Source organism: Botrytis cinerea, chromosome 3, assembly GCF_000143535.2.
Source record: "Botrytis cinerea B05.10 chromosome 3, complete sequence".
In the NCBI taxonomy this organism is placed as follows: domain Eukaryota; kingdom Fungi; phylum Ascomycota; class Leotiomycetes; order Helotiales; family Sclerotiniaceae; genus Botrytis; species Botrytis cinerea.
The window spans coordinates 1,478,661-1,492,286 of record NC_037312.1 but is presented as its reverse complement, the minus strand read 5'-3'; the positions used below and the strand labels follow the sequence as shown (position 1 = coordinate 1,492,286).

The following is a 13,626-nucleotide window of genomic DNA, read 5'->3' as shown; positions in this document are numbered from 1 at the left end:
TCTAAGATTAAAGGTAAACATGACGAGATACCACATAGACACGTGATATTTATCATAGTTCTTTGTTCTTTCGTAATTCATTATTGATTCCAATCTCTTATAGGTAAGCAACACTACTCAGAATTTCTCTTCTTTTCTGTTCTTTCTTACGATAAAAGCAAGGTTCTCTTCCAAGATACTATATGCATTCATTACCAAAAGACCTAGAGCCTACCCACTGAGTTTCCAAAAAAATTAAAAAAATTTCAATAGTATAAACCACTAATTAGGCTAAAATTCATTTTTCTAATTAATTATTTTAAAACTGACGGCATCAAAACCTTTGATGGATCTAGTATGCAGCGATTAATAAACTTCATAAGTTCATCATCATATCATGGGTATCTCCAAGTCCCTCAATATACAATCCGGCCATATAAAACGCCCTCACTCGCTTCCCCATATGCAATTAGCTACTCTCTACCCATCTCGCCTTCATTTTCAGGCCTCCAAATCCACCCAACTCACAAAATACTCCTCCGTTTATTGCTTAACATACTATAGCTGCTCGCCGTTCTCGATTTTAGCTTCATAACTGAGCCTGTCCTGCTTTTCAGCTCAAAACTCGAAGGTTCAAAAACGCTGCTACTGCTCCCCTCCTTCAGATAGAAGTGACTTGAATTTTCTTCATGATGGACGTGGAAATCAACATTCAACTGATCACCTTGTGGACCAGCCCCACAACTTCCGCCTAAGCGTTGAGAAGGAGGACTATTAACCGCCAAAGCGAACAAATTTTGTGTTTCGGTGAAATCGGTGACGAGACCGCGTTGGCGGATAAAATAACCGAGACAGAAGATATTGGTGAGGAACACGAGGAGAAGAACGACATAGAACATATTTTGCCAGTGAACAGCCGGACCGGAGGTGTAGGATTGACTAGAGATTGATGCGTTGAATGGTTCGTAGACGCCGGGATCTACGATTTCATTTGTAGCGTTGTACCCCATATAATGTCTGTAGGTTGCGCCCTCAGCACTGATTAATAAGGTACAGCCAGATAGTGAAGCGAGGGCTTCTGCAAGACTGGGTAATGTAGTGTTCAGACTAGGAGCTGTCGTGATGAACTGTGTAAGCAATCGAGAAATAGAAGCATTGTCATTTGAAATGCCGGTGTTAAGAGACAATGTAAGTGCCCATTCCGAAATGATGTTTCGGAAATCTTGTTGTCGACCTGGAGGGGGTGGTGGTGGGTCGTAGGATTTGTCATAAGCGATCCCATCGTTGGGATCTTCGCAAGTGTTTTCCAAAATTCCACCTGTTCCAGAAGCTGAATATTGCGTGCTACAGTCAGTTGCAAGGAAGGAGCCTAGTAAACGATTGTTAGCATTTCGGCCATCGCAATCTTCACCTGCTCACAAGATTGTGTATTTGCTAAGGGCTCGACTTGAATTCGAAAATTGGGCCACGGGGATAAAGAATTGAAGTAACAAGAATTGAAGAGTACTTACTCATTTCGCATACAGTATAGTCGGATGTGGCATTGGATTTTGCAAGAATGTATATATAGTCGCTCATCCACACCGATATATTGGCAATAGTATTGTAGTCAATAGGCAACTATGACGGTTAGCCGATATAGACACACATAGTTATACAATGTAAGTTTACCATTGGGAACACTGGAGGTTGTTTTCCATCTACACCCCAACCAAATATATCGTCCACCGCAGTGCTATTGAGATACTCCTGGCCTGGCTGCAAATTGATCTCCGATGTGTAGCCACCCCAAGCCATTTTCTGGCCCGGAACATTCGTAGAGTTAGTTGTGATTGCATTAGGCCAGTCGACATAAATGATTGGCGAGAGTTCCGTTTTATTCATATTGACACATAAAACATTGATAGTAGGGCTCACTACCGATGCCCTAACTTTGTATTCTCCTACACCTTCAAGATCAGAAGGCTGTAAGATGCCATTAATTGGATCAGTCGCAGCGGAAATAACACCAGTGTGCGGCATAGCAAGAGTAACGTTGTTGACAACACGTTTGTACTTTTCATAACTGGCAGCCATATCGCTGGTATCGGTACGAATCCATGATGCTTTGACGGTAGTATTGTCATAAAGATTGGCTGTCACATTTGGGCGGGTTGCCAGCTTAGATGAGTTACCTTTTCCTCCATCAGCAGCAATATCGGCCCAAGTACGAACATACTCGAGAAAATTATGATAGGCTGAGAAATTAGCATATTCCAAAAATAGCCTGCTTGATGATTCACACACCTTCTCCAGCGTGATCGATATCCACACAGGTGGAAGCGGAGTATTGCGAATCCATTTCTTTCGAGATTGGAGTTTCGCAATTCTGTGCGACGTAAACAGGATTTCCATAGCTTGTTTTAACCAATCCTTTCATTACTGCATGTTCCCACTTGCCAAATTGGAGACTAGGACTAACGATGGCATCTGATGCCGTGGTATAGAACATAGCTACAAAGGCTGCCGTCAATGTGATTGCTCCCAAGATTGACCATGCGGCTCTGCGCAAAATTTTAGGGTTTGTGATCATGAATCCTGGTTGGATGACCTAAAAGTGGCAGTTAATATCAAACGAGCATTCCACAAGATTAAAATAGCAAAGCTTCAAGGTAGAGACACAACATCAGATAAAGTAAAAAGCAAACCTACCCAAGTTCGCATTGTCAACTCTGCAACAGTGATACCATCAGAATTCCTAACAAGAGACCTCCGACTTAAGACTTGGCCGAGGAAATTAACAAATATAGTGACGAAAGACAACTCAATAGTTTTCGCAAAGCCAGCAAACAAAATTGAAGCAGTTGACGGCGTCAACGAACCGTTGGTTTTAATATGTTCACCATACCGCGGCCGCAGGACAGCTATGAAAAACCAAATGCCTGAAAATATGGTTGAATATATGCAGAGGCATAAAACAGATACTGAGGTCCAACTTCTGACATGCGAATGAATGTCATTGTTCGCTGCACACCCACATCCAATGTGTTTCTCGTTGTGGTCGTGGTCTTCATGGATACTGCTCAGTCTCGAGATATTCGGAGTGTCAAAAGCCTGGTCCAGACTTTCTGTGAAGGCTGAAATCCTCCCTCTAGAAATGTCTTGTTCATCCAGAGACTCGTTGTTGCGTCTTTGCCCTTGATCCACGTCCAAAAAATCCCCCCCTCCACCGTATGTATTGTGTTCCGTCCAGGTTGGAGATGCCAGCAAACGATTTGTCGAAGTTGCTGGAGAGGTCATCATAGATGCAGGCCCGATTGGCGGGCTATAAAATCCGCTCGAGGGACTGGGCGGACTGGGCGATTTGCGACTTCCAGAGGTAGGCATTCGAGATATTCCTAATCCTTCAGACATGTTCGCGGATTCAGACGATTCGCCCTCGACTATCAAGGGAATTGTAGAGTAAGGAGCAGTTTCTTGAACATTTTCGAGATTTGGAGAAAATTGAACCGAACCTTGGGAGTCCATCCTGCGATATCCGTGTCTTTGATGGGTCAATTTCGGTGGACTGGTTGATACCGAAGAAGATGCGACGGCGGTGGTGGTGTCTGAAAGATCAATGTCCCTTGATTTCAATATACTTTTTCGCTCAGCCGGACTGGCAGTCATCTTGAGTGAATGTGGATTGTTTCAAGTGTTAGTCGTGAATCTAAATTTCTCCTCGTTCTGCCCGTTCTCTCTTTTTTTGCTTTTTGTTTACAATTTTGAATGTATCTTGCAAATTGTCTGCGGATCGATATCTCGTATCGTATCAGTAGTGTAACAGAAGATCGACAGAGAACGGCACATCAATCATTATGGAATAATGAGACGTCGAGTTGATACCGATACCACCATGAGAGCAAGCAATACTTAAAAGGTCTGCGCCACGGAGATACTAGAACAGAAAAAACAAAAGCAAAGCATAGCCAGGTAAAAGCCAACCTCACCTACCTATCTCTCTGACTTTATCCGCCAACCCAACGGACAGATGATAGATGTGGGTCTGGTGTTCTTCATTTACAGTAATTCATTCCGTCAAAGTCCCTTTTCCAGGTCTGGAACAGACATAGAGATCGCTGCATTTAACCACGATAATCCGGACTGTTGGTTGAAGACGATGAAGGATTGGTTAAAGAACGGGAAGCTTTTCCAGGTGGGTTCGTCTCTCCCCCTCTCAAGATCAGACCAGGACTAAAATCGGTCCCAGACTAACTACGTGCAGTCTGCTTCCCTGCGCCTTCTTGGCATTACCCGGCAGCCTTTCGTCAGATTATTGTGGGTGAAATCAGCACCTATCTGGGTGTGTAGTGACTGTCACTATCATTGATGATTGATGGATGCACTTCTAGAGTCTAAACACAGCCTCCGAATTCCTGTACTCGATTGCTTTCTTCTTAAGGCTGAACGATAAAAGAATGCTTGATTGATCATCGTGTATTCCAGAGTTATATATAGCCTTGATTTGATTGGCTCCCTAGGCATGCGTTGACATGAAATAGATGTTGTCCCTTCATTTGACGTTTACATTGCCGTTGAGAGAATATGTTCTGCGTGCTTGCTACTGTCTGTTCATTTTGGTTCTCTTGGCTTTCCCGTATTCTGTCTACCTTTCAAAGCTTGTTATCGGGATATGTTGAAGGGCTACTCCCGATCTGCAAACAGCCGCTGGTATCACGCTGATGTTCTGTGCTCTGTGCTGTGCTGTGCCGCTGAGAGAACCGGGGAGTATTTGCAATGCCCCGCTTTATTTGCATCTTTCAGAGGTCATCAAGTGGACTCTTTACTCGTGTCATTTGTCTGTTTACGAGTGAATCCAAGATTGGTGAAGGTCTTAACGGACATCGTGCAATTTTGCAGCAAACAGAAGCTAGAGCGACAGAGCATGACGTAACATTATTAGCTGTCAAGAAGGTCTAGAGATGCAGCTGGTAATGACAGCAAGCAGCCGCGCGCATACCTAGTCATTTTGACATCAAGAAGCACTTGGCAATTACGAGGAACGATTATGATCCAGCCTCTTCTCCATTCCTCTACTCCTAGGGAGCCAAAGTTCCCTCTCAAAAGCTTTATATTTTGACATGCAATCTTTCTCCACAACGCTCCCCATCAAAATTTCCAGTTGCCTAGATTTTCATTAACAAATTTGATTATCCCCGTCCATCGACACGTTAATGCTAGAATCCGCCCCACCAAAACTACCCAACAACAGTATGTTCCCCGCCTATGTTATCAAATCCAACCTTCCAATTTAGGCTTTGTCTTCCTACCCCAACTTCGACTTTTCTTCCAAAAAACATCATGCTCTCGCGATTGTTCCTTACGTCCAGCGTTAGAAGACATACTCGTAAGCCAATTCGATACTACAGTTCTCGGCGTGCGGGATTCTGGTTCAAATGATGCTCCCTTTTCTTCGCTCTGGTCTCGATGAATTGGTGCCATGATAGGCGGACTATTCCTTCGAGGTGGCGGTATGGTAGGTGAGGTTTGAGAGCGTGCTGATTCTGCACTGGTTTGACGAGCACGAGTTGTGTGCGTATCCTTTGTGTAAATATTCGAAAATTCAGTATTGTAATTCGGCAATTCAATCTCGCCGAGCCTTCTATGTGTCGACTTGGGTACTCTTTGAGAAGCTTGGCTAGCAGACGAGAACATCGAAGGTGACTCTAAAGCACCAAGAGTACCCATGGCATGATCTTGTTGAAGACGGAACTTCCAATCTTTTTCCAATGGCTTTGGAGGCTTGTCGAACATTGGACTATGAAGATCTTGACTTGACAATGTTTCACATCTGCTTAGTCTCTCGTTACTTGTCTCTTCGAACTCATCACCACTTTCAATATCTGTGATTTCCGAATCGTCAAACTCAAAAACTGGACTAGACGTCCTTGATATGGATCCGCTGGCTGCTAATGTTGGTTCTAGCAGATTATTCTGGCTACGAGTATTTCTTATCTCCGGAGATGGTGAGCCCGTCTGTTTCCGGCCTGACATATGCCTTGGTGCCACAAGATATGCCTCAAGCGGATTATTAATCATACGACGTTGAGTTTGTGGAAAATCTACAGACTTCTCAGTTGAAGTCTCCCGTCCAGAAAGTTTCAGACGAGCTCCTAGTATATTTCTTTCAACCACTTCCGGCGAAGGAAGGGTACTAATATCAGGCACAGCGATCGAAGGCCAAGCTTTGGGAGTTTTTGGCGAAGGAAGCCCAATCTTTGATGAGCTTTTCTTCTTGTTTGCATTTCGAGATATGGACATATCTCGTGGCTTTTCTGAAGTAATTCGCACCGCTCGTGGTCCTGGATAGGTCGCTCTGCAAATCAAAAATATAAGTATCAAGAATCCTAAAAATCACGCTCTACGAGGACAGGTGACAACATACGCCTGGAAAAACTCCATAACATCTAAATCACCATTCTCGTCCCCATACGCCGGACTCAATAAAACAGTCACACCAGGAGAGATAGGCGTCTCCTCTGATTTCCAATTCACGGGTGGTTTTTCGAGAAAAAAGTTTCGGGGTGATGATGCCTCGTTATCTGGAGTTCGGGGAAATGTGGCGTTTTCCTTTTCATCAACGTCAAAAAGCAACTCGGGTGTTGGCATGGCTCCTTCCATGTTGGCGTATGAAAACATATGGCTCTGGGCATTTTGGATATATATCTCATCTGGTCTTTTTCGATGAAAGTACCCCTGACTCCTCGATTTTCTAACATGTTTTCTATCGGCCATGATGTATATGTCAACGTCAATACGACGGCAGTGTTCGTGATATTTTAATGAAACAACTGGATTGGTATCCAGAGAGTGTGGTAATGTGCAACGATAAAAAATAGCAATGTAAATGAAATAGCGTATGAAATCCAAAGAAGCAATCAAAATTAACGATTCCTAAGAAATAGTGCCTGCACTGTATATACGTCAATTCTCAATTGGAAAAGGAAAAGCAAGATGAAACTCAAGGTATTAAATGAATCAGCGAAATCAAAGGAATGAACGAGCGAGCGAACAAAAAGTATATAGTTCTGGATAAAAGTTCAATATCAAGAGCGAACACAACGGTATAAGTACAGCATCAAAACGCAAAGTAGTATCAAATTGCAATAAAACATGCCACCGCATGCAACCCAACCTCCAATCCTCATCTTAAATCCCGTTACCCGATCTACTAAAATTATTCATGAAAACCAAAATACACGTCGACATTGGTCCTCCAAAATATACCCGCCCACACCATCGTTTTTTAGTGTATCGAAAATGAATGAGTGCTACTATTTACTGTTTCACAGTAGAGGCTGAGGACCTATGGATAGATGTTTATGCGCTGTGGGCGCTTAAATTTTTTGATGGAGGGGCGGATCGCTTGGGGATTGGCTGGCGAGAATTGGGGGTTTGGGGCGGGGTTTTTGGTGCGTTGTACGATGGTAGTATTTCTGTATGTATAAAAACATTGGAGTTGCCATATTATGTTAACTTGGGGTTTATGCATATTTTTTATGCGTTCTGGTGTGAGGTTTGGAATTTGCTATCGGGAGTGTTCGAGTTTGGGGGTTTTGCTTCTAATAAGTACCCATGTGTCGGAACCGTGAGTGAGACCTATTCACGAACGGCAACAACGACCGTGGAATCCTCGCGAAGAATCTAATTGATGAGCTTCGTGCATCGAGCTGAAGCACAATTGTCCATTGGAAACAATCTGTGGAAAAAATTCCTGCGTTGGGGTATCTAACTACAGCACTACCTTTCACACCTTGTCATTTTCAAGTGCATCGTGTCTCAACTTCCCAAGTGGTGTATAACTCTGTCGCCGAGTTGGATTTCCGCGAATCGAGCAGCTTCTGACTTTTTACCGTTGAAGTTTTCTGGATACGCGTGTCGTCACATCATACCTTACACGAACGACCTGTGGTGCGATGTTTGGGGAATACACAAGCTACCCCGCTGGGTTGTATCTCGAGGCCAGGATACCTGTTCACGACATCTTGCAGTTGTGATTTTGTACATAATTTACCTTGATATTGAAGTTTTTGGTCAGTTCTAAATCATTGGTAGTTACCAAAAGCGGGTATCGCATCTAATCTTCTCTGGAATCGAGACCATCCCTAAACGCTCGCAGACTCTCTGGCGAAAAGCTTTCGAATAAAAATGGTACCTTAATAGAATCTATCGTTTTTGTGATTGATTGCACAGTCTACCTGCTGTTGCTCGAGCAGTGTCAAGTGACTTGCAGATTATTCTGACTGTACGAACCAGTAGAGGGTATATATAAACAACACAAGAGGCCATTTCGCCATGTGCATGGATTGATGGTTGGACTTTCCATATAAATGCTTTATGTACACTGTAATTGAGTGTAATTTTATATACCTCGAGGTATCTGAAGCCTACTAATTGCCAGTTTATGGGAAAATAAAACTGTATGCTTTCGGGGCACCGACCTCAATTTCCAAAAGGAAGACATCTGAGGAATATATTAGGCTCTTGACATCGTTCAATGTAGTTTCTTGACTGGAAGTTTGGTAATGATTGGGATTTTGATCGCACGACCTGAAGTTGATTGATATTTTATACTTGCAAGATTTTGTTTGGGTGTGCAAGTACCAGTCTGCATTGTGCTTTAGCTTGGAATGAGTTTGAGAAATGAAGACAAAAGGAGATTAATCGAAATGGAAACTTGAGTTGATACACCTCGTTGTATGTATTTCGTGGTCAAAAAAAAAAAAGAGATTCCTTCCGGACGTAAGCTTAGAAGCACGTAGAAGGTTATGTTAGCAACGTAAATTGTGTAGTTTCCACAGTTACCGAGACTGTTTTAGACCTTTTTAGGGCTGCATTGTGCCGCTGTGTATAATAGAACGTTAGAGTGAAATCCACATCGATCATAACCCGATATCAGGAATTGGAATGTGTTTCAATGTACTTTAAATTAAAAGGTTTCCTTGCGTTCAACTGCAGGTCTATGTATTTCAAATGACTAGTCAACTCAAAAATAGCAATAACGCCTCCCCTTTGCATTAGCCGTCGTATCATCCATGTATTCCAAACGCTCACGAAATCGCTTTACTATTATATTTTCCATTCACACCGATCCAGACTTGGATAACATTGCCTTTTCGACAACATCTCCTTTAGGGTTAGCCCCTTTAGAAAGTTGTGGGAAGCACCATCCAGGATGAAAGATCGCAAGAGATGATACAGCGATGACAATCATACTACACTCATTAGTTTCTCATGACTCAAAACTAGGCAGAAAACTTACAATCCTTCCATAACAATAAAGCCTGCCTCATCTCGCATAATTGGATTTGCCCAACCCTGAACCATCTCCGCAATTCTATAGACGCATCTGGCGAAGATGGTGACGAAAGCCACACTGATTCCAACACAAAACAATTTGAAGGGTCTTTTTGCAGCCATGATTCTCGTCTCTTCAGGCACTCGGTCCCATGATCTTCTTGTTCGGAGAACATAGTCAATAACCAAGGCGGCGAAAACGATTAAAGTGAAGACCTGCCACACGATACCCGCAATCATAAGATTCGTGCCCAAATCTCTCGTCTTTTGATTTTCACCAGCGCTGGCAGCGATACCTCCACCTATAGCTTGTAGTAGCAACGAGAGAATATCAAAGGTAATAAACACCCAAGTATAAAATCTCGAGGGAATCCTCGATTTCTCGGTGCCAAAAGTTTGCACAATATGTTGAAGCGTAATATACACACTAGCGACGACAAAACTAGGCGAGAAAATAAGACAGGAGATTTGGATCTCGAATCCGATATCTGACCAGGCATTATTGTGTAAGAGGATTCGTCCAATATATCCCGTTACTTCACCCAGACAGCCAATCGTTATGGCTATACCGAAGAAATATGTTTTGTAACGGATACTGGCGGCTAGGTGATAGATAGCTGCTAGCATGAAAAAGGCGAGGAAAAAGGCGTTGAAACCGAGGGATGGTGTATAACCGTAGATAGTAGCTTCAACGGGGCACTCTGGGGATACAGAGGTACAATTTAGGGATTCAGGCATTTTGAACTATATAGAAAGAAATTGGGTAAAGATAGAAGTTTTGAAAGAAAATCAAAATTATGTTGTAAATAGTAGCGAGGATGTATGTTTATTTAATAGCTGTGCCGAAGCAATAGTAAAGATGAATGGATGAAAGCGCTCATCTGAAAAGAGCTTCCCTCGATGATATATATTCATCCATCCTGATATAATTATAAGAACCATGGCGTATTTCGCGCAGCCGCACTCGCATTCATTCCTACGGACGATACCATGTATGAACAATGCCCAAAATGTGTCAAGTCGGGTCAAATACTGTCCGTCTATCGTTTATCCGCAAATGTTATTGGCGGGTTGAGATAGTCAAGCGAGTCTGTGTCAGCCTCTATCAAAACAATCCTCTAAGATATGTTTGATACAGACCTCAGATTGAACTAGCCATAACAACGGCCGTAAGCTTGAGGGAGCGTAAAATTAAACGAATCCGAAAAACGGTTTTATGGATCCTCGACCAATTACAATTCGACAACAGCATCCCGCGTTTTTATGTCAAAGAGGCTATGCATAAACATTGATGTGCGATTGATGTCGATGATGCGTCGTCCATATACGTCGTTGTCAAGGAATCAAATTCTTAGCAGTGAGATCTTGATGTAAAAAGATATCGCAATGTCCCCACGGGCTTTTGGTCTTCTATTCAACTCGAATCTGAATCGATGAATCGAGGAAGACTTATCCCGTGTCTTCCCAGCCTCATAATAAGTCTTGGTATTGCAACTTTCACATGAAGTTCGTGGGGTACGTGCCCAAACGCAGTTGCTGGCAGCAAATTTCTATGCACCTCCGTTTGAGAGATTTAATAGATGTAAAGAAATGACTGAGAATTATTCTAATAAATACTTATCAACAATCGAATACGGGGAGCGCTGCTCTTCTTCAGCAATTCTCCTGGCCCTGACGATTTCACGATAAGCGCTATCTGCCTCCATCATAGCAGTCCCATCTCTTGAATCTTGTATTTCGGTTGTGTCAATGTAACGAGTTGGTGTGTGCCGGACAGTACTTGTGAATTTTGGATGCATTGATGAGGCATCTCGAATGTACTTCCCTAAAATACACAATTTCACATCTCCGCCACAATTGCAAGTGGATTCAAAATCAGCAGTTAAACAATTAATGCAGACTGTTTGAAGACATGGATCGACGCGGGTAAATTGGAAATGGGAAGTCTCAAAGTGTGTTTGCAGAGATTCCTCATCTCTGAATGTTTGCTGACAGTAGTCATCAAGAAAACAACATTTGTAGGCTGTATGGTCCCAGAAAGCAAGAGCAAATTGAGAACCATTTTGGAAACCAGAATAATAATGCTCGACAGATGATTGGAAGTTATCCGCGTTGCTCACAAATATATCAGGCACCTTATCGACCGTAGAATATGCTTGATTTCCATCAATAAGTGGACTAGTTTCTATCCCATCGGGGGTATGGAGAACAATAGGAGGAATCCTATCGATTTTCCACCGTCGAAACATCTCTTCGCGTCTGGCTCTTTTTACAAACTCTTGTAGTGTGAGATCCTGGACCGGCTCCAGATCTTGCCTCAGCTTGACTCGTTTATCTTCAAGGATGTAATTCCAATCACCTCTCGATGTATACTCCGAGCCTGTGGGCTCTATTGAATGCTGAGCATGATCTGGGCTTATTTCGTCGTCGTCGTTCTCAACAATGGACGCTATCAGTGGTAAATCCACGGCATCTTGATCGAGACTATGATATGTGTGCTCTGATTGCCGTTCATTCGTGTTCGCATCATCGAGATCGTCGCGTTCTGGTAATGAGAGAAGAGCAATGGCTTCCATATGGGAAGCTATATGATCGCGAAGCTTTTTGGATGATGTCAGTGATGCTTCTGCTACTTCCAAGTTGTTTGTTGATGGATTATGTTCTGGAATATCCACCGAGAACGGGCAGAGTGGACAAGCTCCTGCTGTATGGGACTCGTTTTCATTGCCCTTAGATGCAAGAGCACATGAGCCGAAAAGGTCCGAAACGGGCTGCGAAGCTTTTTTCACAATCATGGATAGCTGAGCCTCGTTGAAAGCATTTTTATGCTCCTCGCGTAAGTGATGCTTAAACTCTTCTTCAGAACGGTAGACTGTTGATTCGTGGCCGGGCACCTGGCAGCACCACACCACAGCATGTTGCCATTGCATATGATTGACCCAGTCTTCTATCGTTGCGAAACATTCTGTTGACTTGTTACATCCATCAAAAAGGCATACATATGGTTCTATATCTCGTAGTACGTGTCGCCTGTGAACCATCAGCTGATAATTCTCGGTTCCAAAAAAAAGGGATAACTTACTTCCAACGAGCATGAATCATATCCTCCTTATCAACAATACGAAAACAATAAGGGCAGACTGTTTCCTTAACTTCACCCTCTGACTTCGAAGGTGGGGCGGGAACATCTAGCTGTTCTCGACGGGCAACAGCTGACTTTGTTATGCCAGAAATTGCGACTGATTTCGGATAAGACGCAAAATTGAGACGGTTCACAGAAGAAGCTTCAGTAGCAGAATACTGCATGGTACTGATAGAGCCTCTGGCCGAGCTTGACTTTCGTCTAAGAATCGGCGTACCTCTATGCTGAGCTCCTGCTGGTCGAATTGCCAAGTCTTTGGGTTCAAGTGAAAGAACCAAATCTGACGCGAACGAACGCTCGACGCCCTGCTTTAACTTTTCTTTATGTCTCTCTCGGTATTCTAATTTTCTTCTTCGAAATACTGCAGCTTCTACCAGTCTATCAAGTAAGGTCGGTGAAGCATCAGGGAGTCGGAATTCTATTTGCCAGCGGACAGAGGTTTGGAATTCTGTGAGTTCCGTCGAATCTTCATCTTTTGCTATGAAGTTTGCCACTTTCACATTTTCATTCGCTGAGCTAGGCTTTTTTATAATTGTAGAAAGCCTATAAAGACGAGTAATTGTGTCTTTGATCGTATTTAGAGCTGTCGCTACGACTTCAGCACTATGAAGACTGGGTAGATCATCCGTTTCGGACTCTGCATCTGATTCACTGTCCAAACTAATGGCCATCGAGTCTTCTGATGAATCCGAACTATCATCCTTTTCACTCTTCTCCTCCTCTTCTAGTATTACCGGCGGATCCATTGCTTGTTTCGTGCTTTGTCTTAGGCGATCCAACATTTGAATCAAGACTTCTTTAACATCAGCATCATCACGAAGTCGGTAATCCACCGATGCTCGACCTGGAGCAAAAACACCCAAGTTGCCTGCCCAAATTTTGAATCTTCCAAGTTCATTCTCTAATTCTGATCGTAAATGGGGTTCGAGCTGTTTGGCCCGCCCACGTGCAAATACTGTAGCCACATTCCTAGCAATTTCAGCGATCGAATCTCCAGTGGTCTGTCGCGGTTCGGCATTCAACGACATTACTAATTTATCTTCTGGTGGTAAACCATACACACTTTCATTTTCGTAATCATCCTTCTCTAAAAAGTTATTGAAGAAAAGCAAGATGTTGCCGCTGCGAAAAAAGTGGATTCATAACATGCCTGTAGTGCGACGTCGGGATAACCTCCCAAGCTGCAAATA

General features: G+C 43.1%; 4 protein-coding genes across 4 annotated transcripts; all 4 read right to left on the bottom strand.

Moving 5' to 3' along the window:
- Positions 1-252: 252 nt before the first annotated feature.
- On the bottom strand, positions 253-3,979 carry BCIN_03g04470 (hypothetical protein). The gene is made up of 5 exons (XM_024691953.1): positions 2,671-3,979; positions 2,266-2,569; positions 1,651-2,216; positions 1,491-1,599; positions 253-1,348 (listed from the first exon to the last, which is right to left on the bottom strand). Exons 1-5 carry the CDS (start codon positions 3,625-3,627, stop codon positions 504-506), a joined length of 2,781 nt encoding a protein of 926 aa, XP_024547726.1. The 5' UTR covers positions 3,628-3,979; the 3' UTR covers positions 253-503.
- Positions 3,980-4,808: 829 nt separating this feature from the next.
- On the bottom strand, positions 4,809-7,026 carry BCIN_03g04460 (hypothetical protein). Its single transcript, XM_024691952.1, has 2 exons — positions 6,383-7,026; positions 4,809-6,313 (listed from the first exon to the last, which is right to left on the bottom strand). Exons 1-2 carry the CDS (start codon positions 6,730-6,732, stop codon positions 5,230-5,232), a joined length of 1,434 nt encoding a protein of 477 aa, XP_024547725.1. The 5' UTR covers positions 6,733-7,026; the 3' UTR covers positions 4,809-5,229.
- A 1,889-nt stretch (positions 7,027-8,915) lies between these two features.
- Positions 8,916-10,085, bottom strand: BCIN_03g04450 (hypothetical protein). Its single transcript, XM_001560629.2, has 2 exons — positions 9,260-10,085; positions 8,916-9,212 (listed from the first exon to the last, which is right to left on the bottom strand). Exons 1-2 carry the CDS (start codon positions 10,030-10,032, stop codon positions 9,080-9,082), a joined length of 906 nt encoding a protein of 301 aa, XP_001560679.1. The 5' UTR covers positions 10,033-10,085; the 3' UTR covers positions 8,916-9,079.
- A 612-nt stretch (positions 10,086-10,697) lies between these two features.
- On the bottom strand, positions 10,698-13,546 carry BCIN_03g04440 (hypothetical protein). The gene is made up of 2 exons (XM_024691951.1): positions 12,377-13,546; positions 10,698-12,324 (listed from the first exon to the last, which is right to left on the bottom strand). Exons 1-2 carry the CDS (start codon positions 13,462-13,464, stop codon positions 10,896-10,898), a joined length of 2,517 nt encoding a protein of 838 aa, XP_024547724.1. The 5' UTR covers positions 13,465-13,546; the 3' UTR covers positions 10,698-10,895.
- Between the last annotated feature and the right edge of the window lie 80 nt (positions 13,547-13,626).